We start from the raw sequence: 25,003 nt of genomic DNA, 5'->3' as shown, positions 1-25,003 counted from the left end.
CATCTACAGAGCAATTGACAGTAACTCAGTGAAGAATTCAAATGTCTTTCTTTGAACAATGCAGAAATGTTTTCCTATTTTTCTCCTACAAGTGCCCCACCTGTTTTTAAAATAAAGTGTATTACCTATTTGTTGATGTAATAGAATGAATTATCATATTTAATACCTTTCACTAGTTCTTCCATATTTATGCATTCTCCCATGCTACTACATGCACTCTTAAAAAACCAAACAAGTCTACTTTGTACTAGAGATAAGCTCTTATATTTATGGCATTCTATTACATAAGGATTAACTACCAAGGGCATACAGTTTAAAAATTGCTGATTCTCATTTAGAATTTTACAACATTCACATCTATCCATTCCCTATATTAGGCTTTGTTTTTATCATATTCTGTGCACAGATAGATATGGATTATTATTTTTTCTTATGCATATATAATGGCTTTATATGGGATAATAAGAGGCTAATTTTTATTTTATTTTATTTTTTATTCAATGTACTTTTTATTTACATTTCAAATGATTTCCCCTTTTCTGCCCCCCCCCCACTCCCTGAAAGTCACAAAATCCCCCTTCCCTCCACCTGTTCTTGCATCCACCACTTCCCATTTCCCTGTTCTGGTTTTACCCTATACTGCTACACTGAGTCTTTCCAGAACCAGGGGCCAATCCTCCGTTCCTCTTATACCTCATTTGATATGTAGATTATGTTTTGGGTATTCCAATTTTCTAGGCTATTATCTACTTATTAGTGAGTGCATACCGTGATTGATCTTTTGAGACTGGGTTACCTCACTTAGTATGATGTTCTCCAGTTCCATCCATTTGTCTAAGAATTTCATGAATTCATTGTTTCTAATGACTGAATAGTACTCCATTGTGTATATATACCACATATTTTGCATCCATTCTTCTGTTGAGGGATACCTGGGTTCTTTCCAGGTTCCAGCTATTATAAGTAGGGCTGCTATGAACTTAGTGGATCACATACCCTTATTACTTGCTGGGGAATCCTCTGGGTATATGCCCAGAAGTGGTACACCAGGATTCTCCGGAAGTGATGTGCCCAGTTTTCAGAGGAACCACCAGACTGATTTCCAGAGTGGTTGTACCAATTTGCAACCCCACCAGCAGAGGAGGAGTGTTCCTCTTTCTCCACATTCTTGCCAACACCTGCTGTCTCCTGAATTTTTAATCTTAGCCATTCTGACTGGTGTAAGGTGAAATCTCAGGTTTGTTTTGATTTGCATTTCCCTAATGACTAATAAAGTTGAGTATGTTTTTAAGATGCTTCTCAGCCATCCAAATTTCTTCAGGTAAAAATTCTTTGTTTACCTCTCTACCCCATTTTTCAATAGGGTTATTTGGTTTTCTGGGGTCTAACTTCTTGAATTCTTTGTATATATTGGATATTAGCACTCTATCTGATGTAGGGTTGGTGAAGATCTTTTCCCAATTTGTTGGTTGCGGATTTGTCCTTTTGATGGTGTCCTTTGTCTTACAGAAACTTTGTAATTTTATGAGGTCCCATTTGTCAATTCTTAATCTTAGAGCATGCGCTATTGATGTTCTGTTCAGGAAATTTCCCCCTGTACCGATGCCCTCAAGGGTCTTTCCCATTTTCTTTTCTATTAGCTTCAGAGTGTCTGGCTTTATATGGAGGTCCTTGATCCATTTTGAGCTTAGTACAAGGAAAAAAGGATGCTTCAGTTCACATTCTTTGCATGCTGACCTCCAGTTGAATCAGCACTATTTGTTGAAAATGCTATCTTTTTTCCATAGGATGTTTTCAGCTAATTTGTCAAAGATAAAGTGGCCATAGGTGTGTGGGTTCATTTCTGGATCTCTAATCCTGTTCCATTGATCATCCTGCCTGTCACTGTACCAAAGCCATGCAGTTTTTAACACTATTGTTCTGTAGTATTGCTTGAGGTCAGGGATACTGATTCCCCCAGAATTTCTTTTGTTGAGAATAGTTTTAGCTATCCTGGGTTTTTTGTTATTCCAGATGAATTTGAGAATTGCACTTTCTAACTCTATGAAGAACTGAGTTGGGATTTTGACAGGTATTGCGTTGAATCTGTATATTGCTTTTGGCAAAATGGCCATTTTAACTATAATAATCCTGCCGATCCATGAACATGGGAGATTTTTTCCATTTTTTGAGGTCTTCTTCCATTTCCTTCTTCAGAGTATTGAAGTTCTTGTCATACAGATCTTTCTCATCTTTGGTAAGAGTCACACCAAGGTACTTTATACTGTTTGTGGCTATTGTGAAGGTTGTCATTTCCCTAATTTCTTTCTCAGCCTGCTTACCCTTTGAGTATAGGAAGGCTACTGATTTGCTTGAGTTGATTTTATAACCTGCCACTTTGCTGAATCTGTTTATCAGCTATAGGAGTTCTCTAGTGGAGTTTTTTGGGTCACTTAAGTAGACTATCATATCATCTGCAAATAATGATATTTTGACTTCTTCCTTTCCAATTTGTATCCCTTTGACCTCCTTATGTTGTCTAATTGCCTGAGCTAGTACCTCAAGTACAATATTGAAAAATATGGAGAAAGGGGGCAGCCTGTCTAGTCCCTGGTTTTAGTGGGATTGCTACAAGTTTCTCTCCATTTAGTTTGATGCTGGCTACCAGTGTCCTGTATATTTCTTTTATTATGTTTAGGTATGGGCCTTGAATGCCTGTTCTTCCCAAGACTTTAAGGATGAAAGGATGCTGAGTTTTGTCGAATGCTTTTTCAACATCCAATGAAATGACCATGTGATATTTTTCTTTGAGTTTGTTTATGTAGTGGATTGCATTGATGGATTTCCATACATTGAACCAAGCCTTCATCCCTGGGTTGAATCCTACTTGATCAGCCTGTTTGATCATGGTAGATGATTGTATTTATTTGTTCTTGGACTCGGTTGGCAAGAATTTTATTGAGTATTTTTGTATTGATGTTCATAAGGGAAATTGGTCTGAAGTTCTCTTTCTTTGTTGTATCTTTGTATGGTTTTGGTATCAGCATAATTGTGGCTTCCTACAAGGAGTTCAGTAGTGTTCCTTCTGTTTCTACTTTGTGGAATAGTTTGAAGCGTATTGGTGTTAGGTCTTCTTTGAAGGTCTGATAGAATTCTGCACTGAAACCATCTGGACCTGTGCTTTTTTTGGTTGGAAGACTTTCTATGAAACCTTCTATTTCTTTAGGGATTATGATACTATTTAGATGATCTATTTGGTCCTGATTTAATTTTGGTATTTGGTATCTGTCGAGGAAATTGTCCATTTCCTCCAGAATCTCCAGTTGTGTTAAGTATAGGCTTTTTTAGTAGGATCTGATGATTTTTTGAATTTCCTCAGATTCTGTTGTTATATGCCCCTTTTCTTTTCTAATTTTGTTAATTTGGATACTTTCTCTCTGCCCTGTGGTCAGTCTGGCTAAGGTTTTATCAATCTTGTTGATTTTTTCAAAGAACCAGCTCCTGGGTTTGTTGATTCGTTGCATGGTTCTCTTTGTTTCCACTTGACTGATTTCAGCCCTTAGTTTGATGATTTCCTGTCTTCTTCTCCTCCTGGGTGAAGTAGTTTCTTTTTTTCCAGAGCTTTCCTGTGTGCCATTAAACTGCTAGTGTATGCTCTCTCCCATTTCTTTTTGGAGGCATTCAGGGCTACGATGTTTCCTCTTAGCATTGCTTTCACTGTGTCCCAAAGATGTGGATTTGTTGTGCCTTCATTTTCATTGAATTCTAAAGAGTCTCTGATTTCATTCTTTATTTCTACTTTGGCCAAGGCATCATTGAGTAGAGTATTGTTCAGCCTCCATGTGTATGTGGGCTTTCTGTTGTTTTTGTTGCTATTGAAGACCACTCTTTTTTTTTTTTAAGAGCACGTTTTTTATTAACTAAATTTTTTTGAGACTTTCTTTGATTTCTTTCTTTTTTTTATTCGATATATTTTTATATACATTTCAAATGATTTCCCCTTTTCTAGCCCCCCACTCCCCGAAAGTCCCATAAGCCCCCTTCTCTTCCCCTGTCCTCCCACCCACCCCTTCCCACTTCCCCGTTCTGGTTTTGCCAAATACTGTTTCACTGAGACTTTCCAGAACCAGGGGCCACTCCTCCTTTCTTCTTGTACCTCATTTGATGTGTGGATTATGTTTTGGGTATTCCAGTTTTCTAGGTTAATATCTACTTATTAGTGAGGGCATACCATGATTCACCTTTTGAGTCTGGGTTACCTCACTTAGTATGATATTCTCTAGCTCCATCCATTTGCCTAAGAATTTCATGAATTCATTGTTTCTAATGGCTGAATAGTACTCCATTGTGTAGATACACCACATTTTTTGCATCCACTATCCTGTTGAGGGATACCTGGGTTCTTTCCAGCATCTGGCAATTATAAATAGGGCTGCTATGAACATGTATCCTTATTACATGATGGGGAATCCTCTGGGTATATGCCCAGGACTGGTATAGCAGGATCTTCTGGAAGTGAGGTACCCAGTTTTCAGAGGAACCGCCAGACTGATTTCCAGAGTGGTTGTACCAATTTGCAACCCCACCAGCAGTGGAGAAGTGTTCCTCTTTCTCCATACCCTCTCCAACACCTGCTGTCTACTGAATTTTTAATCTTAGCCATTCTGACTAGTGTAAGATGAAATCTCAGGGTTGTTTTGATTTGCATTTCCCTAATGACTAATGAAGTTGAGCATTTTTTAAGATGCTTCTCCACCATCCAAAGTTCTTCAGGTGAGAATTCTTTGTTTAACTCTGTACCCCATTTTTAATAGTGTTGTTTGGTTTTCTGGAGTCTAACTTCTTGAGTTCTTTATATATATTGGATATTAGCCCTTTATCTGATGTAGGATTGGTGAAGATCTTTTCCCAATTTGTTGGTTGCGGATTTGTCCTCTTGATGGTGTCCTTTGCCTTACAGAAACTTTGTAATTTTATGAGGTCCCATTTGTCAATTCTTGATCTTAGAGCATACGCTATTGGTGTTCTGTTCAGAAACTTTCTCCCTGTACCGATGTCCTCAAGGGTCTTCCCCAGTTTCTTTTCTATTAGCTTCAGAGTGTCTGGCTTTATGTGGAGGTCCTTGATCCATTTGGAGTTGAGCTTAGTACAAGGAGACAAGGATGGATCAATTCGCATTCTTCTGCATGCTGACCTCCAGTTGAACCAGCAGCATTTGTTGAAAAGGCTATCTTGTTTCCATTGGATGTTTTCAGCCCCTTTGTCGAGGATCAAGTGGCCATAGGTGTGTGGATTCATTTCTGGATCTTCAATCCTGTTCCATTGATCCTCCTGCCTGTCACTGTACCAATACCATGCAGTTTTTTTTATTCGATATAATTTATTTACATTTCAAATATTTCCCCTTTTCTAGCCCCCCCTCCCCGAAAGTCCCATAAGCCCCCTTCTCTTCCCCTGTCCTCCCTCCCACCCCTTCCCAGTTCCCCGTTCTGGTTTTGCCGAATACTGTTTCACTGAGTCTTTCCAGAAACAGGGACCACTCCTGCTTACTTGTTGTATCTCATTTGATGTGTGGATTATGTTTTGGGTATTCCAGTTTTCTAGGTTAATAACCACTTATTAGTGAGTGCATACCATGATTCACCTTTTGAGTCTGGGTTACCTCACTTAGTATGATGTTCTCTAGCTCCATCCATTTGCCTAAGAATTTCATGAATTCATTGTTTCTAATGGCTGAATAGTACTCCATTGTGTAGATATACCACATTTTTTGCATCCACTCTTCTGTTGAGGGATACCTGGGTTCTTTCCAGCATCTGGCAATTATAAATAGGGCTTCTATGAACATAGTAGAGCATGTATCCTTATTACATGGTGGGGAATCCTCTGGGTATATGCCCAGGAGTGGTATAGCAGGATCTTCTGGAAGTGAGGTGCCCAGTTTTCGGAGGAACCGCCAGACTGCTTTCCGGAGTGTTTGTACCAATTTGCAACCCCACCAGCAGTGGAGGAGTGTTCCTCTTTCTCCGCACCCTCTCCAAGACCTGCTGTCTCCTGAATTTTTAATCTTAGCCATTCTGACTGGTGTAAGATGAAAATCCCAAATCAATTCTTCACAGAGTTAGAAAGAGCAATTATCAAATTCATCTGGAACAACAAAAAACCCAGGATAGCTAAAACTATTCTCAGCAACAAAAGAAAATCTGGGGGAATCAGTATCCCTGACCTCAAGCAATACTACAGAGCAATAGTGTTAAAAACTGCATGGTATTGGTACAGTGACAGGCAGGAGGATCAATGGAACAGGATAGAAGATCCAGAAATGAACCCACACACCTATGGCCACTTGATCCTCGACAAAGAGGCTGAAAACATCCAATGGAAAAAAGATAGCCTTTTCAACAAATGGTGCTAGTTCAACTGGAGGTCAGCATGCAGAAGAATGCGAATTGATTCATCCTTGTCTCCTTGTACTAAGCTCAAATCCAAATGGATCAAGGACCTCCACATAAAGCCAGACACTCTGAAGCTAATAGAAAAGAAACTGGGGAAGACCCTTGAGGACATCGGTACAGGGAGAAAGTTTCCGAACAGAACACCAATAGCATATGCTCTAAGAGCAAGAATTGACAAATGGGACCTCATAAGGTTACAGAGTTTCTGTAAGGCAAAGGACACCATCAAGAGGACAGATCGGCAACCAACAAATTGGGAAAAGATCTTCACCAATCCTACATCAGATAGAGGGCTAATATCCAATATATATAAAGAACTCAAGAAGTTAGACTCCAGAAAACCGAACAACCCTATTAAAAAATGGGGTACAGAGTTAAACAAAGAATTCTCACCTGAAGAACTTCGGATGGCGGAGAAGCATCTTAAAAAATGCTCAACTTCATTAGTCATTAGGGAAATACCATGCAGTTTTTAACACTATTGCTCTGTAGTATTGCTTGAGGTCAGGGATACTGATTCCCCCAGAATTTCTTTTGTTGCTGAGAATAGTTTTAGCTATCCTGGGTTTTTTGTTATTCCAGATGAATTTGATAATTGTTCTTTCTATCTCTGTGAAGAATTGAGTTGGGATTTTGATGGGTATTGCATTGAATCTGTAGATTACTTTTGGCAAAATGGCCATTTTAACTATATTGATTCTACCGATCCATGAGCATGGGAGGTTTTCCCATTTTTTGAGGTCTTCTTCCATTTCCTTCTTCAGAGTATTGAAGTTCTTGTCATACAGTTCTTTCACATGTTTGGTAAGAGTTAACCCAAGATACTTTATACTGTTTGTGGCTATTGTGAAGGGGGTCATTTCCCAAATTTCTTTCTCAGCCTGCTTATCCTTTGAGTATAGGAAGGCCACTGATTTGCTTGAGTTGATTTTATAACCTGCCACTTTGCTGGATCTGTTTATCAGCTGTAGGAGTTCTCCTAAAGAAATAGAAGGAGTCATAGAAAGTCTTCCAACCAAAAAAAAAAAAAAAAAAAAAAAAAGCGCAGGACCATATCGTTTCAGTGCAGAATTCTATCAGAACTTCAAAGAAGAGTTAACACCAATACTCTTCAAACTATTCCACAAAATAGAAACAGAAGGAACACTACCCAATTCCTTCTACGAAGCCACAATTACGCTGATACCAAAACCACACAAAGATCCAACAAAGAAAGAGAATTTCAGACCAATTTCCCTTATGAACATCGATGCAAAAATACTCAATAAAATTCTTGTCACCCGAATCCAAGAACACATCAAAACAATCATCCACCATGATCAAGTCAGCTTTATCCCGGGAATGCAGGGTTGGTTCAATATACGGAAATCCATCAATGCAATCCACTACATAAACAAACTCAAAGAAAAAACCACATGGTCATTTCATTGGATGCTGAAAAAGCATTTGACAAAATTCAGCAGCCTTTCATGCTTAAAGTCTTGGAAAGAACAGGAATTCAAGGCCCACACCTAAACATAGTAAAAGCAATATACAGCAAACCGGGAGCCAGCATCAAACTAAATGGAGAGAAACTTGAAGCAATCCCACTAAAATCAGGGACTAGACAGGGCTGCCCCCTTTCTCCTTATCTTTTCAATATTGTACTTGAGGTACTAGCTCGAGCAATTCGACAGCATAAGGAGGTTAAAGGGATACAAATTGGAAAGGAAGAAGTCAGACTATCATTATTTGCAGATGACATGATAGTCTACCTAAGTGACCCAAAAAACTCCACTTGAAGACCACTCTTATTCCATAGTGATCTGATAGGAGGGATGGGATTAGTTCAACCTTCTTATGTTTGTTGAGGTCTGTCTTATGACCAATTATATGGTTGATTTTGGAGAAGGTACCATGAGGTGCTGAGGAAAAGGTATATTCTTTTGCCTTAGGGTGAAATGTTCTATAAATATCAGTCAAATCCAATTGGTCCAAAGCTTCAATTAGTTTTACTGTGTCCCTACTTAGTTTCAGTTTTCCTGATCGGTCCATTGAAGATAGTTGAGTGCTGAAGTCACCCACAATTATTGTGTTAGGTGCAATGTGTTCTTTGAGCTTTAGTAAAATTTCTTTTATAAATGAGGGTGCCCTTGTATTTGGTGCATAGATATTCAGAACTGAAAGTTCTTCTTGGTGGATGTTTCCTTTGACCAGCAACAAGTGTCCTTCTGTATCTCTTTTGATGACTTTAGGTTGAAAGTCAGTTTTATCTAATATTAGAATGGCTATTCTGGCTCGTTTTCTGAGACCATTGGCTTGTAAAACTGTCTTCCAGTCTTTTACTCTGTGGTAGTTTTTGTCTTTGACACTGAGGTGTGTTTCCTGTATGCAGCAAAATATAAGGTCCTGTTTCCTTATCCAATCTATTAGTCTATGTCTTTTTATTGGGAAATTGAGTCTATTGATGTTAAGAGATATTAAGAAATAGTGATTATTACTTTCTGTTATTTTTATATCTGAGTGGCTATCTTCTTTTTGGTTTGATGAAAGAAGGTTACTATTTTGCTTTTTCCAGGGTGTAGTTTCCCTCCTTGGTTTGGAGTTTTCCTCCTATTATTCTTTGTAGAGCTGGGTTTGTGGAAAGATATTGTGTAAATTTAGTTTTGTCATGGAATATCTTGCTTTGTACATCTATAGTGATTGAAAGTTTTGCTGGGAATAATAGTCTTGGCTGGCATTTGTGATCTCTTAGAATCTGTATGAGATCTGCCCAGGATCTTCTAGCTTTCATGGTCTCTGGTGAGATAGGTCTTCCTTTGTATGTTACTTGGCCTTTTTCACTTACTGCCTTTAATACTCTTTCTTTGTTTAGTACATTTGGGGGTTTGATTATTATGTGACGAGAGATATTTCTGCTCAGGTCCAGTCTGTTTGGAGTTCTGTAGGCTTCTTGTATATTCATGAGCATCTCTCTCTCTCTCTCTCTCTCTCTCTCTCTCTCTCTCTCTCTCTCTCCTCTCTCTCTCTCTCTCTCTCTCTCTCTTTAAGTTAGGGAAGTTTTCTTCCATATTTTTGTTGAAGATATTTGCTGGTCCTTTCAGTTGTAAATCTTTACTCTCATCTATACCTATATTCCTTAGGTTTGGTCTTCTCATTGTGTCCTGGATTTCCTGGTTGTTCTGGGATACAAGCTTTTTGCATTTTGCATTTTCTTTTACTGTTGAGTCAATGTTTTCTATAGTATCTTTGGCATCTGACATTCTTTCTTCCATCTCTCATATTCTGCTGTTGGTATTTGCATCTATGGCCCCTGATTTCTTCCCAAAGTTTTCTATCTCCAAAGTTGTCTCCCTTTGTGATTTCTTAGTTCTTTCTACTTCTGTTTTTAGATCCAGGATGGTTTTGCTCAGTTCCTTCATTTGTTTGTTTGTGTTTTCCTTTAAGTTTTTAAGAGATTTTTGTGTTTCCTCTTTCATGACTTCTGCCATTTGACTCACTTTCTCCTGCATTTCTTTGAGTTTTTTTTTTTTTCCGTTTCTTCTTTGTTGGCTTCTATCTCTTGAGCCTTATTCTCTTGAATTTCTTTAAGTGATTTTTGTGTTTCCATTATATGGGTTTCTAGCTTATTTAAGTTCCCCTGTATTTCTTTAAGAGACTCATTTATGTCCTTTTTGTGTTCTTCTAGCAACATCATGACCAGTGATTTTAAATCCAAATCTTGTTTTTCTGGAGTGTTGCCGTATCCAGGACTTGCTGATGTTGGAGAGTTTGGTTCAGATGCTGCCATATTGCCTAGATTTCTGTTAGTAGTGTTCCCGTTTGCCCTTTGCCATCTTGTTATCTCTGGCGTTAGTTGGTCTTGTCTCTGGCTGATGTTTGTGCCTCCTGTGAGGCTGTAGGGCTATTTCTGCAACACTGGATGGCTGGGTTTTCCCTGTCACAGATTGCTGATGCCCTGCCCTCCTCTTGGGTGCCTTTGGAGCTTTAGTATGCCTTGCCCCAGATTGTGTCTGTGAACCCGGTGGTGGCCATTTGATCCTTCAGGGCTTGCTGATGGTTTATGCTATAGGGACATTTTCTGCAGGGATCAGCAAAGTGTTGATCACTCTGCTGTGCAGCCCCTCCCCCAACTGTGTTGGTGCATACAAGGCTACCCTAGCTGCTCAGTCCCTGAGTCTAGGCAATAGCCTGGCAGGCTTAGGCCCCGAGCAATGTTCGCCTCCAGCTATGAGTGTTAACTGGTTTTGTCGGTAGCCAAGAAGTTGGTGTGCGTGCGTCCTCTGAAAGTGCCGGAAGAGACTGCCCAGCTAACAACCTCCTGGCCTGGTTGACACACAGATGGCCCATCAGACAGCCCAGGGCCTGGGTGCAGTCCAACACCTGGCAGGCTTAGACTCCCACTACGTTAGCCTCGGGCTATGATTGTTAGCTGGCTTTGCCTGCTAGAACTCTCTGGTGTCCCATAGCCAAAATGGCAGTGCACAAACCGGGACAGACTTTCAGGTAAATAACCTCCTGGTAGGGTTGGCACACCGATGGCCCCCCAAACAGCCCAGAGCCTGGGTGCTGATCAACACTTAGACCCCCGCAATGTTGGCCTCAGGCTAAGTCTGCATACCTTGGGCTGTCGGTTCTCTCTGGTCTCCAAGAGCCAAGAAGGAGGAGAGTCCCTTGTAACTGACTGGCAGGAGGCAGAGTTGTAATGTGGCTTCATTGCAGTGAAAGGCACTGTAAATCCACCATGGCTTGCAGCCAGGCTGGCCAGCAATGTTCATTGGTAGCGGGTGCAGGGCCTGCCAGGGACCTGTCACCTTGGTTCCACTGCTGATGGCCCTTTCACTGGATGAGCTGCTGCTGCTGCTGCTGCTGCTGCTGCTGCTCAAGAGACTAATTTTTAAATAGAGTAATCAAGTGTGAAAATTCAAAATGTCACTCTACTTTCATGCTTAGCAGTACAAGAATTTGTGGTGCATTGAACAGGAAATTCTCATCAGATAAACTCCAATCTTTCCACAGGTTAAAGAGTAATTGCAGACTTGTTTAGCAGACATTCACCAAGTTGATTTGAAAATGTGCCACTATTGATGATGGCAAAATAAAACCAACAATATTTAAAAAATATAAAACATTAAATATTTTATATAGAAACCATTGGCTATAAAGTGATTGCATAATAAAAGTTAATGTAAATTGAAGTATATGATTTGAAAAAAATAAACATCAATTTTATTATAACTGATTTGGTTTAGATGGTTACTTTTTCAATTTAATTTTTGTACATAAATAATTTATGATCCATGTGTTTTAAGTGTGATTGCAACATATATATATATATATATATATATATATATATGTCTCTCTCTGTGTGTGTGTATGTGTGTGTGTGTGAGGGTGTGTCTATGTGGGTGTGGGTGGGTGTGGGTGTTGGTATATATGTGTGTGTGAGTGTGTGTGTGAGTGCATGGGTGTGAATGTTCAACACCACAGTAAAGCTAGAAGTACTTAGATTCTGTGGGAATACTGAGTGTGGTGTCCTCAACTCTTAAACTTTTATCAATTCATACCTAACCTAATCTGAAATCTACTTTCGGTTCCACACCTGTACATTTGAATTTTTAATATAATTTAAATAATATTCCTTGTGCCCCATTATGCTCTTTATTAGGCCAACTGTCTTCAAGTTCATCTAAATTACAACATAAATCACATTTATGTCCCCATCATTATATAAAATACACTTTTAGTACAATATACTCAAATTGTCAATTTATCTCCCACATCTCCTGAAAGATCATTTATTAATTACCTCCCATCTGGACCCACTTCATCACTATTACTCACTAAAAACTTGTCATATAAAGATTGGTGTTAAAGTAGGATAAAACAAATATTTCAGATTATAAAAAATATTCAATCTAACATAAAATGAGCCCATGCAAAAACAAAACAGGCATGAGAAACACTTATATACAAATAAAAATTAAACATGCATCTTTACAAACATCAAGCCCATCATAAGAAAAATTTGGAAGCTATAACATAAACATGAAAGAACTATAAACTTCAAAAGTTAATCTCCTGAAAAATATGATTTCCAAAATGTCACGTAGTTTATCTTGTGATGTTCATGTACTTGGCATGAGTATTCCCTTGAAACTCTTTAACCAGTAATTTTTTATTTTGCATCCCCTATAGGGATTCAAAATTTTGTATTGAGATCTCTAAACAATAATAGACATAAATGTATTTTTATTCTTCTCCATGAATCCATACCTTTGGGCCAGTATCATTATTCAAGACAATTCTTATTCTACTGAAGTTTTCTGGACTTTTTTATCTAAAAAACTGCATGTGTCCAAAGGTGTATGTATCTTTCTAGGTCTTCGGTTGCATTCTATTGATCAACCTCCACCCCATCAAGCTGAAATTATTAACAGAGGTATGGAGAACAAAGTGAGGTCAGAAATTAATTATTTTATTATTTAGGAGTGTTTTAGCTATTGTTTTTTTAATTCTAAACTGTAGTTTGTAGAGAAAAGTCAATATTATTTGACATAATAAAACTACATATATCAGCAGTTGAAGTGGATTAAAGAACTCAATTTTCAAAGTGCATAACATTCTCCAGTACAGCATGGTAGTAGCTTTAAAAAGTATTACACAATTTCAGGTAATTCTGAATCAAAGAAAAAATCCAACAAATAAGAGAATAAGACTAAAATAAAAGTTATTAAAAACTAAGAATTGATGCATAAAAGAAAACGTAAAATGGTTAAGTCAATTCAAAACCAGTTTAAGAACCACACATTATATTCAAGCATAAATGTTTACTGTAGTCCCAAAGCATTACGGAAAATACAGATGAGACAAAAGCACAACAGTCATGTACAACACCCTAAATATGTAACTGTTAAATAAGATTATCAAACTCCTTAAAAATGTATCAAAGCAGATAGAGCCAGTTAAATTATGTTTAATAAATGAGAGAAATTAAAGTTGACATATTAGAAACTAAACACATGTAGACAAATTTGAGTCATATAGAACCCAAGGACAGTTATGCAATATGTTGAAAAAGAATGAATTAGTACAACCTAAGAGTACATATGAAGCTAGAGGAGCACATCCAACCCAAAAGATTAACTTTAGTTATAACAAATCTTGTATCACTCAATTTTGTACAGCCTTAAATAGAAAAATGAAAAGAGATGAACAGAGGTAAATAAAGAAATAAATATAAGAATTATTGTGGTATTTTGATAAGCTATGAATTCTTTAGACTTTTACAATTGTTGATAAAGTAAAATTTGGTTACTTTCTTCATTCCATTATGTAGAATCATGACAATTTTAGTGCTGATTCTGTTTTTAAAAAAGCATTATATTCTAGATATGAGATCATTTTTATTTCTGTTAGACATATGGTCGGTATAAGATTCAGGAGATGAAGTCATGGGCAGATTCAATGCTGGCTCAGAAATCTTTTTTTGTTCATAGATAACACATAGATATTTCCCAGTGTTCAAGAAAAACAAGATGAAACTGTAGAAAAATTCAAAAATGACAGAATTCTTTTAATATAAAATTCACATTTAAAAAGGCATTATTAAAGCATCAAAAGAGAAAGGTTACAAGGTGTTGAATCTTAGGACATAGTTAAAAAAGATGTCAAAAGAACATAACAGGGCTAGAGAGATGGATCAGTGGTTAAGTGCACTAACTGCTCTTCCAGATGTCCTGAGTTCAATACCCAGCACCCACGTGGTGGCTCAATGCTTAACACATTTGTATATTTTAGAATCAAGACATAAAAACAATAGAATAAATTTCAATTCATCAAATTAAGGCAACATTAAGTTTGGTAAACTATTCTTCAAGTCTTACTTCCTGATACATCACAATAATGAACTGTGTCAACATATGAATGTTTCACAAAAATCCAAGACATTTTTATTTAATCCATTTACAGAGCCACATTGGGGTATCATGCCACATGGTAGGAACCTGACATTAGCCAAGGACAATTCCTGGCTTCGGGCAGGAATCTGATATTAGGGCATAATAAGGTAGTAGGTTACAGCAGGAAATTTTACCCTAGGGTCAAGTGCTACGAGTGTACTTGACATTGGTCAAGGTGAACTTCTCCCAGCCTACTTTAAGCACAGAATCCTGTGCTAGTCAGGATCCTGCTCCACCTAAGGTGGAGAAGCTCAGAGTGATGGTTAAGCTCATTGTTCCTCTACGAATTCCTCAATTAAGCAGGTGACCCACCCAGCTGCCTGAGCAGCAGAGCCAAGGACCTCCAGAAGACTTTCCCGGAACTCAGCCCAGAGTCTGGGGGGAGGGATTTGCACAAACTGTTAAAATGTCTGACCACCATTAAAGTTGGGGCCTCGATTGGTAAAATATCATCCTGGCCTCTATTTTCATCCCTTTCCCATACATCTCTCAGCTTCTGTTCCAGCAACCCAGTTCATAGTAGCTGCAGGCAGCTATGGAATACAACAAACCCACACTGAGTTTTATTTAAAATTTCCATAATCAGAACCTATATTCCCCATGATTGATGTGCTCTGTTTTTAGGGTGACACGTAAGACCATCCACTTGATTTCCTCTGCTTATTTTGCCATTGAAGAAATCAATATGAATGTTCATATTTTACCCAACATTTCCCTATTAGTTAAGGTTGAATGTAACTTAATTGAGGATATTGTGGAAAATGTTTGGTCCTTGAAAAAAAAGGAAATTATTCCTAATTACTACTGTAAAAATAGAAGAAGATATTTAATTGTACTTACGGGATCTGTGTGGATGACATCTTATAAACTTGGACCATTCCAGTACTTTTCCAGAACTCCAGAGGTAAGTCACAGAGGGTTGCTTCTAAGGGAATATTATCTTTCTACAGTCTGAGTTTCTGAGTACCGAGGCTACAAAAATTCAGAGAATTTATTTGTACATACTCTTATCTACTGAACATAAAGAATAGAATATTTCTGTGGCAAACTCAACAAGTTTATGACAAATGGGCAGCAGAGACAACATAATGTGAATTTTTTTACCTAGTCACTTACTTTATCTGTACTTCTATAGCAATTCACAAGTAATTCGATGTGATTTTCAAACCAGATGAATAATGAACAATTTCGCACACTTCTAGCATGTGCTCTGTCATACTTAGGTCTTAGACTGAGCCCTGTGCATTACATCTTTATAATGATGTTTATGTTCAATATCTTTCAGCTTTACTTTGGTTATTTTCATTTCCTAAGTGACCAGGACCAGTTTCCTCATCTCTACCAGATGTCTCCCAAGGACACATCTCTACCACTAGGCATGGTGTCCCTAGCAGTTCACTTTGGATGGAACTGGGTAGGAGTGATCATTACAGATGATGACCATGGAATTCAATTTCTTTCTGAACTGAGAGAAGTAATGGAAATAAATACTGTCTGCTTAGAATTTGTCTCTATTATCCCAAATGACAAGTTGTTATACCTTACAATGATTCTTAAATATTATCAGCAAATCATAATGTCATCAGCAAAAGTTGTGATCGTCTATGGGAATAAAGAATCGCCTATACAATTTAACTTCATAATTTGGAAATTTAAAAACATTCAGAAACTCTGGGTCAGTGTGTCACAATTTGATATGATCACAAGGATAGGAGATTTCATGCTTAACTCCATACATGGGACTCTTATTTTTTCACATCATCAGTCTGAGATGTCTGGTTTTAAACAATTTATGCAGACAGTGTACCCATCTAACTACAGTAATAATATTTCTTTTGCTAAACTGTGGTGGACTTACTTTAAGTGTTCTTTACAACCACCTAATTGTACAACACTGAAGAATTGTCCAAACAAAACCCTATTTAAATGGCTTTTTGTGCCACCCCTTGGAATATCTATGAGTGAAACATGTTACAACTTATATAATTCTGTATATGCTGTGGCTCACTCACTTCACGAGATGCTTCTGCAACAAGTAGACACAGGTTCAGAAAGTGATGGAAAGGTACTGGAATTTAACTCCTGGAAGGTAATAATTCTTACACTGAATATATCCTAGAGATGGTTTTCATAAAGGGAATTATATATTCCAAATCCTGTAAATAAATAAAATTTAACCTAAATGCATATATTTATGATTCTTCCACTGCATAAGAAGCACAAAATGTTTGTGTCATAATTTATGTTACAGCCAACAATCACACCCAAATCAGCATTTCACAATCTCAGTTACAAAATTTCCTTTGTTATTTCAATCATACAAGAATCTGGTGAGTTTACCATCTGAAATTTTTCTTATGCAATTGTAAATGAAATTAAGAAAATAACTTTTTATTTGATCAAAAAATTTTAATTAGATATTTGCTTTATTTACATTTCAAATGTTAACTCTTTTTCATATTACCCGATCAAAAACCCCCTATTCAATACCCCTCCCCTGCTCAAACCCTCAATTTCCTGACTTGTATTACCCTATTCTGGAGAATTGAGCCTTCACAAGAGCAATGGCCTCTCCTCTCATTTATGTCTGAAATGGTCATCTTCTGCTACATGTGTAGCTAGAGCCATGGGACCCTGATTTTGAACTCTTTGGCTGGTGCTTTCATCCCTGGGAGCTCTGGGGGTACTGGTTTGTACATACTATTGTTTCTCCCGTGGAGCTGCAAACCTCTTCATCTCCTCTAGCTGCTCCATTGGGGACCAACCCTATTTTAATCCTATTGATTGGCTATGAGCCATGTGTGTTTCAATCCACTTACCAATAAAGATCAAATTATCCATACATTGGTCTTCCTTCATCTTAAGCTTCATGTGGGCTGTGAGTTGTATCTTGGGTATTCTGAGATTTATTGTTAGTATCAATTATCAGCAATTGCATACCATATGTGTTAGTTTGTGATTAAGTTACCTCATTCAGAATGATAGTTTCTAGCTCTATCCACTTGCCTAAGAATTTCATGGATGCATTGTTTTAATAGCTGAGTAGTACTCCATTGTGTAAATGTACCACATTTTCTGTATCCATTCCTCTGTTAAGGGACATCTGGGTTCTTTCCAGCTTCTGGCTATTATAAACAAGGCTGCTATGAACATAGAGGAGCATGTGTCCTCATTACATGTTGGAACATCTTCTGGGTCTATGCCTAGGAGTGGTATAGCTGGGTCCTCGGGTAGTGTTCTGGTCAAATTTCTGAGGAACTGCCAAACTGATTGCCAGAGTGGTTTTACTGACTTGCAATCCCACCAGCAATGGAGGAGTGTTCCTCTTTCTCTATACCTTCTCGAGAATTTGCTGTGCCCTGATCAAAAAACTCCTGGCCATTCTGACTGTTTTGAAATGAACTCTCAAGGTTGTTTTGATTTACATTTCCCTGATGATTAAGGATACTGACCATTTCTTTAGGTGTTTCTCAGTCTTCCAGTATTCCTCAGTAGAGAATTATTTGTTTACTTCTGTACCCAATTTTAATAGGGATATGTGGATCTCTGGAGTCTAACTTCTTGAGTTCTTTCTATATACTGTATATATTATATATATATTAGCCCTCTCTTGAATGTAGGATTGGTAAAGTTCATTTCCCAATCTGTTGCTTGCTGTTTTGTTCTATGGACAGTGTCCTTTGCCTTACAGAAGCTTTACAATTTTGAGAGGTCTCATTTGTCAGTTCTTGATCTTAGAGCATAAGCTATTGGTGTTCTATTCAGGAAAATTTCCCCCGTGCCCATGTGCTCCACGTTCTTCCCCACTTTCTCTTCTATTAGATTCAGTGGATCTGGTTTTATGTGGAGGTTTTCTATCCATATGGACTTGAGCTTTGTACAGGGAAATAAGAATGGATCAATGTGCAACCATCTACATGTTGACTGCCAGTAGACCTAGCACCATTTGTGTAAAATGCTGTCTTTTTTCCACTGGATGGTTTTAGCCCCTTTGTCAAAGATCATGTGACCAAAGGTGTGTGGGTACATTTCTTGGTGTTCAATTCTATTCCATTGATCTTCATGCATGTCTCTGTACCAATACCATGTAGTTATTATTGCTAGTGCTCAGAAGTAGACTTTGAGGTCAGGGATGGTGATTCTTTTATTTCTTTTATTGTTGAAAATTTCTTTTATTGTATTCAGAATTTCTTTTATTGTTGAAAATCGTTTTTTGCTATCCTGGGCTTTTTGTTATTCCAGATAAATTTGAAAATTGCTCTTTCTAATTCTATGAAGAATTGAGTTGAAATTTTGATGGAGATTGCATTGAATCTTTAGATTGCTTTAGGCAAGATGGCCATTTTTACTATATTAACCCTGACAAGGAGATCTTAACCCTCCATGGGAGATCTATCTTCTGAGGTCTTGTTCAATTTCTTCCTTCAGAGACTTGAAGTTCTTATCATACAGACCTTTCACTTCCTTGGTTGGAGTCACACCAAGGTGTTCTATATTATTTGTAGCTATCGTTAAGGGTGTAATTTCTTTAATTTCTTTCTCTGCTTCTTTATCTTTTGAGTATAGGAAGGCTATTGATTTGTTTGAGTTAATTTTGTATCCAGTCACTGTGCTGAAGTTGTATATCAGGTTTAGAAATTCGTAGAACTTTTGGGGTCACTTAAATATACTATCATCATCTGAAAATAGTGACACTTTGAATTCTTCCTTTCCAATTTGAATTCTCTGATCTCCTTTTGTTGTCTAATTGTTCTGGCTAGGACTTTGAGAACTATGTTGAACAAGTAGGGAGAGAGAGGACAGCCTTGTCTAGTTCTTAATTGCAGCAGGATTGCTTCAACTTTCTCTCCATTTAGTTTGATGTTGGCTACTAGTTTGCTGTATATTGCTTTTACTATGTCTAGGTATTTTACTATGTCTAGCCTTGAACTCCTGATCTTTCCAAGGCTTTTGTCATGAAGAGATGTTGGATTTTTTCAAATGCTTTCTCAGCCTCTAAGACAATGATCATGTGTTTTTTTCTTTGAGTTTGTTTATATAGTGGATTACTTTGATGAATTACCATATATTGAATTTCTACCAGTGAATTTCTAAACCTGATATACAACTTCAGCACAGTGACTGGATACAAAATTAACTCAAACAAATCAATAGCCTTCCTATATTCCTGCATCTCTGGAATAAAGCCTGGATGGTGGATGATCATTTGATGTGTTCTTGGATTCATTTGGCAAGAATTGTATTGTGTATTTTTGCATTGATATTCACCAGGGAAATTGGTCTAAAGTTCTCTTTCCTTGCTGGGTCTTTGTGTGGTTTAGAAATTAGAGTAATTGTAGCTTAAAAGAATGAATTGGTTATTCTTCCATCTGTTTCTATTTTGTGGACTAGTTTGAAGAGTATTTGTATTAGGTCTGATAGAACTCTGCATAGAACCAATCTACTCTTGGGCTATTTTTGGTTTGGACATTATTAATGACTGAGGCATTAATTTCTTTACAGGTTATGGGATTGTTTAGATCATTTATCTGATCCTGATTAAACTTTGATACCTGGTATATATCTAGAAAATTGTCCATTCCCTCTAAATGTTCCACTTTTGTTGAGTATAGGCTTTTGTAGTAGGATCTGATGACTTTTTGGATTTCCTCAGTATCTGTTGTTATGCCTCCATTTTCATTTCTGATTTTGCTGGTTTGGGTACAGTATCTGTGGCCTCTGGTTATTTTGGCTAAGGTTTATCTATCTTGTTGTTGTTGTTTGTTTGTTTTTCAAAGAACCACCTCCTGGTTTGTTTGATTCTTTGTATAGTTCTTTTTGTTTCTACTTGGTTGATTTTGATTCTACTTGAGTTTGATTATTTCCTGCTGCCTAGTACTCTTGGGTATATTTACTTCTGTTTGTTCTAGAGCCTTTAGCTGTGTGGATAAGTTGTTAGTGTATGTTCTTTCCAATTTCTTTTGGAGGCACTCAGAACTTAAATTTTCCTCTTAGGACTGTTTTCATTGTGTCCCGTAAGTTTGGGTATGTTGTGCTTTGATTTTCACTAAATTCAAAAAAGTCTTTAATTTCTGTCTTTATTTCTTCCTTTACCAAGTTATCATTGAGTAGAATGTTTTTCAGTTTCCATGTGTAGGTGTGCTTTCTGTTGCTTTTGTTGTTATTGAAGAACATCCTTAGTCTGTGGTGATCTGATAACGTGCATGGAATTATTTCAGTTTTCTTATATCTGCTTAGGTTTGTTTTGTGACAAAATATGTGGTCAATTTTAGAGAAGGTATTATGAGGTGCTGAGAAGGTATATTCTTTGGTTTTAGAATGAAATGTTCTATAGATATCTATCAAATCCATTTGGTTCATAACGGCTGTTACTTGCACTCTTTCTCTGTTTACTTTGTGTTTCCTTGATCTGTCCACTAATAAGAGTGGAGTGTTGACATCTCCCACTATTATTGTATGGGGTACAATATGTGATTTGAACTTTAGTAAAGTTTATTTTATGAATGTGGATTCCCTTGTGTTTGGAGCATATTTGTTCAGAATTGAGAGTTCAACTTGGTAGATTGTTCCATTGATGAGTATAAAGTATCATTCCTTATCTTTTTTATTACTTTAGGTTGAAACCATTTGGTTGGAACTTTGTTTTCCAGACTATTTCTGAGGTAGTGTCAGTCTTTCTGCCTTATGTGAGTTTCCTGTATGCACAAATATATTGAGTCCTGCTTATGTATCCATTCTGTTATTCTCTGTATTTGTATTGGAAAATTTAGTCAATTGATATTAAGAGATATTAAGGAGAAGTGATTGTTGATTTCTTTTATTTTGGTTATTATAAGCAGAGTTATATTTGTGTGATTCTCTTTCTAAGTAATGTAATGAATAGAAATCAAACAATTTCAAGTACTTTTTCTGTATTTTTAACAATTAAATATTTAGTTTCCTTATCTTATGATCAAATAATACTATTGGTAGAAAAAAATGGATAATTTATCACTACGCTCCAAACATAAAATTCATGTGTGCATATGTAATGGCAAAAAATACAGTGAAAAAATGTATTTGTAAAGCATAGTGAAACTTTAAGTGTATGTGGAATACATTTCACTTTTTCAGTGTTGAATATTTCTGACAAATATAGATGTTAGGATATGAGTGATAATGGATATGAGTGATATAACAAACTTTATAATTTCTTTACTAATGTGTATGCATAGTTGAAACTAAAATGCAAATATGTTTTAGATGTTCTCTTTTCTGAAGACCATGCAATTTGTAAATCCTGCTGGAGACCTAGTGAACATGAACCAAAACAGAAAACTGGATAAAGACTATGACATTTTCTATATCGTGGATTTTTTAAAACAGGAAGGACTTAAAATGAAAATAGGAAGTTTTTCTGGTCATTATCAAGATGGGCAACAACTGTTTATATCTGATGAAATGATAGAGTGGACTACAGAAATCAAGCAGGTAATTTAATTTTAATTTTAATGCTTTACATTAAGCAAAACTACCTATAAAATTATCTACTTTTGTTATGGAATAAAATTTTTAGCATTTCCTCATTTATTGATTTCCACCATCCTATATTTTCAGTCTCTCTTCTCTCTCTCTCTCTCTCTCTCTCTCTCTCTCTCTCTCTCTCTCTCTCACACACACACACACACACACACACACACACACACACACATCTCTCCATCTATTTGATCTCTCTCTTACTTGCTCTCTCATAATTATTTCATAATATAAAAAGCACCAAATATTCATACAGGTTTTATCATTAAAAATTAAAACAATGTAAATTTGCTTTGTAACATGAGATAGTATGTAAAGGGAATGTTTTAATAGACTTTCTCTTGTGAATCACTCTAGAGTTTTGATACATATGATAAGCTGTTCATTTACATAATGTATCTATTTTCTTCAGACTCTAGCCTCCATGTGTAGTGTTCCTTGCAGACCAGGACTCAGAAAATACTTACAGGAGGGAAAGGCTGTCTGTTGTTTTGATTGTTACCCCTGCCCAGAAAATGAAATTTCCAACATTACAGGTAAGAATTTCTTTTCTCAAAGGAATAAATTTGTTTATATCTCCCATATGCACATAGCTTCCAAATTATTTTGTGGAAAAGAAAAGATAAATAAACTGAAAAAAACACATCAGAAACCCTGTGATTAGAAATAAAATACTCTATCTCTTGGACTATGTATTTTGTTTCATTGTTCTAGAAGCAATGGAAACAATAATTCTTCAGAGTACTAATGATTAAACATTTTTTAGAGTTGTATGATTCAAAAATATTAATGATATAGATAATTTGCTTTTTATTTTTTCAGTGTCCATGGAATTTTAAAACAACCACTACATGTTAGTTGAAGTTATATCATGTTTTAGAAGTATGAGTTTTTGAATTGTGCTATGGTATATCAATACTATCAATGAGAGTTGCATTTTCAATTGCCATCTGGTTCAGATGAGTTTGGACATCTGGAACTCTGAATAACAGCTTTTATTCTAAGATTCATAACTAGTATTCACAGAGGTATCATTATTAAGTTTGTAGTGTTAACAATGTTGATGTTAACTAAAGCTTTGAAAATGAATTTTCAAACCTGTAATGTATAAGAAAAAAGGAGTATAGAATTAGCTCCTATATTGGGGGATAGAAATAGTCAGGCAAATAAATAAATGTTAAAGAGCCAGGACAGTATATAAATGGTTCCATATGATTTGCATGTCAGGATTATGAAAATGAAATATGTATTTGAAAAATTACCCTAACGTATTAATAAAATTTCACTACAAAACTCAAAAAAACAGTAAGAAATAAAAACACTTAACATGATATAGAAAATAAATTAATAAAATATTTATTGATTCACATTATATTAGAGCACATGTATCAAAATCAAATAATCAAATTTATTGACTTTTAGGTTGGTTGAATACATGACACTAAAATAAATTTTGTCAAATTTGTCTTTGCTTCTTTGTTTTTCTTTTTCTTGTAAATAGAGATTTTACACATACTGTGCATCCAAACATGTTTCAAATCTGTGTGCTCTTCTTGGTTTCCACTCACTTCACTTTTCCCAGAAACATTTCCTTTCTATTTAATGTTCACAAAAGTGTGAACATCCCAAAGAAGATATTCAAACTGGACAGAAGATGTTACAGTAAAAAAGACAAGCATCAAAATAAGAAAATGGACAAGGCAACCCAATAGGAGGAAATGAACTTCATGGGCCCACAAACATTCAGAGATATTCCTGCTCCCACTGTTAGGAGTCCCACAGAAACTCAAACTAATAGGCATACCATATATCCAGAGCACTGGTGCAGACAGATCTACTCAGGCTTCTTGTTAGACGCTTCAGAATTTGTTACTCTCATGTGAGAGTTCTGCCTAAATAAGTCGAATATGGTTTGTGTGTGTGTGTGTGTGTGTGTGTTATGGTCGAATGTGGGGGGGGGGTTGTGTTATACTTCAGTCCCTCTGTATTTTTTTTTCAGTTTCTCCTACCCTTCTTCTGAAGGGAGGAACCTGATAAAGATGTCTAATTTAGTCTCTCTCTTCATGCATGGATCTGGGGCTATACACCTGCTCCTGTTGCTAAGGAAGGATTCCAGGAGTATATATATATACACACATATATATATATACACATACACATACACACACACACACACACACACACACACACACACACACACACATATATATATATATATATATATATATATATATATATATATATATATATATATATCAATTAGGAATAATTTCTTATTTTTTATATATAACAGTACTTCTTTGGGGGATTTGCTAGTTCTCTGGAATATCCATTGTTCAAGTTATGACCATCCAAGTAGGGTTGAGTATAACTCCTGGTTGTGTTGTGGGAATCAAGTTAAATCAGCCATTGATTGCACATTTCAAAAAGGTATGTGCATCAATTGACCCATCACATTCTGCCAGCTGGACATATAGGTGAAGGGTTTAGCAAATGTTGTAATGCCTGTGTTTATGTTTGCATAACCTGTAGAATAAGGCTTCTAGCCTATAACAACTACTCCTTTCCATATTCAATAATCAAAGTTGTCACCCTCAATGGTGCCATGCTATCAGGTTTCAAATAGTTACTTTCTGTTCAAGCATCAACATGGGTTGTTTTTAGATTTTTTTTGTTATCTGTCAATCATCAACTCAACCAATTTTAATCTACTGTATCAATTTCCTGGTTGCCAAAGAGCAGAATTTAGCCTCTGTAATCTCCATTAGTAGAAGTGGTAACTAGGACAATCCTCTTAGATTCAAAAATGTTTCTCCTCTACTATATTTCCACATAGTCAACCAAATACTGTCAAATTCCAGTTGTTTATTCTTCTCTCTCCTTCTATAACACACATATCACTTCCTCTCCTGTCTCATTCTGTTCTTAATAACCAAAACTACCTATTATCTTTCTTCATTCCAGTAAGACTCATGCTTCTCTGCCTATAGACCTCTATATTATCTAGCCCCTTGGGGTCAGAGGATTGTTTGGATTTATCATTTACTTAACATTTAATATAAACTTTTAAATGAATGACACTACATCTATTTTCAGGTTTGTTTTATCAGATTC

General features: G+C 36.5%; 1 protein-coding gene across 1 annotated transcript in view; it reads left to right on the top strand.

Annotated features, from left to right (window-relative positions):
- Window positions 1–25,003, top strand: part of LOC127681448 (vomeronasal type-2 receptor 116-like) — a 40,379-nt gene that overhangs the window by 1,259 nt on the left and 14,117 nt on the right. The window contains exons 2-5 of the mRNA XM_052177706.1: window positions 14,999–15,278; window positions 15,660–16,463; window positions 21,617–21,844; window positions 22,302–22,425. Of these exons, the coding sequence (XP_052033666.1) occupies window positions 14,999–15,278; window positions 15,660–16,463; window positions 21,617–21,844; window positions 22,302–22,425 (1,436 nt within the window). The remainder of the gene's footprint in view (window positions 1–14,998; window positions 15,279–15,659; window positions 16,464–21,616; window positions 21,845–22,301; window positions 22,426–25,003) is intronic.

The sequence above is a fragment of the Apodemus sylvaticus genome, chromosome 1 (genome assembly GCF_947179515.1).
Source record: "Apodemus sylvaticus chromosome 1, mApoSyl1.1, whole genome shotgun sequence".
Taxonomy (NCBI): domain Eukaryota; kingdom Metazoa; phylum Chordata; class Mammalia; order Rodentia; family Muridae; genus Apodemus; species Apodemus sylvaticus.
This window is presented reverse-complemented; position numbering and strand designations above follow the sequence as displayed.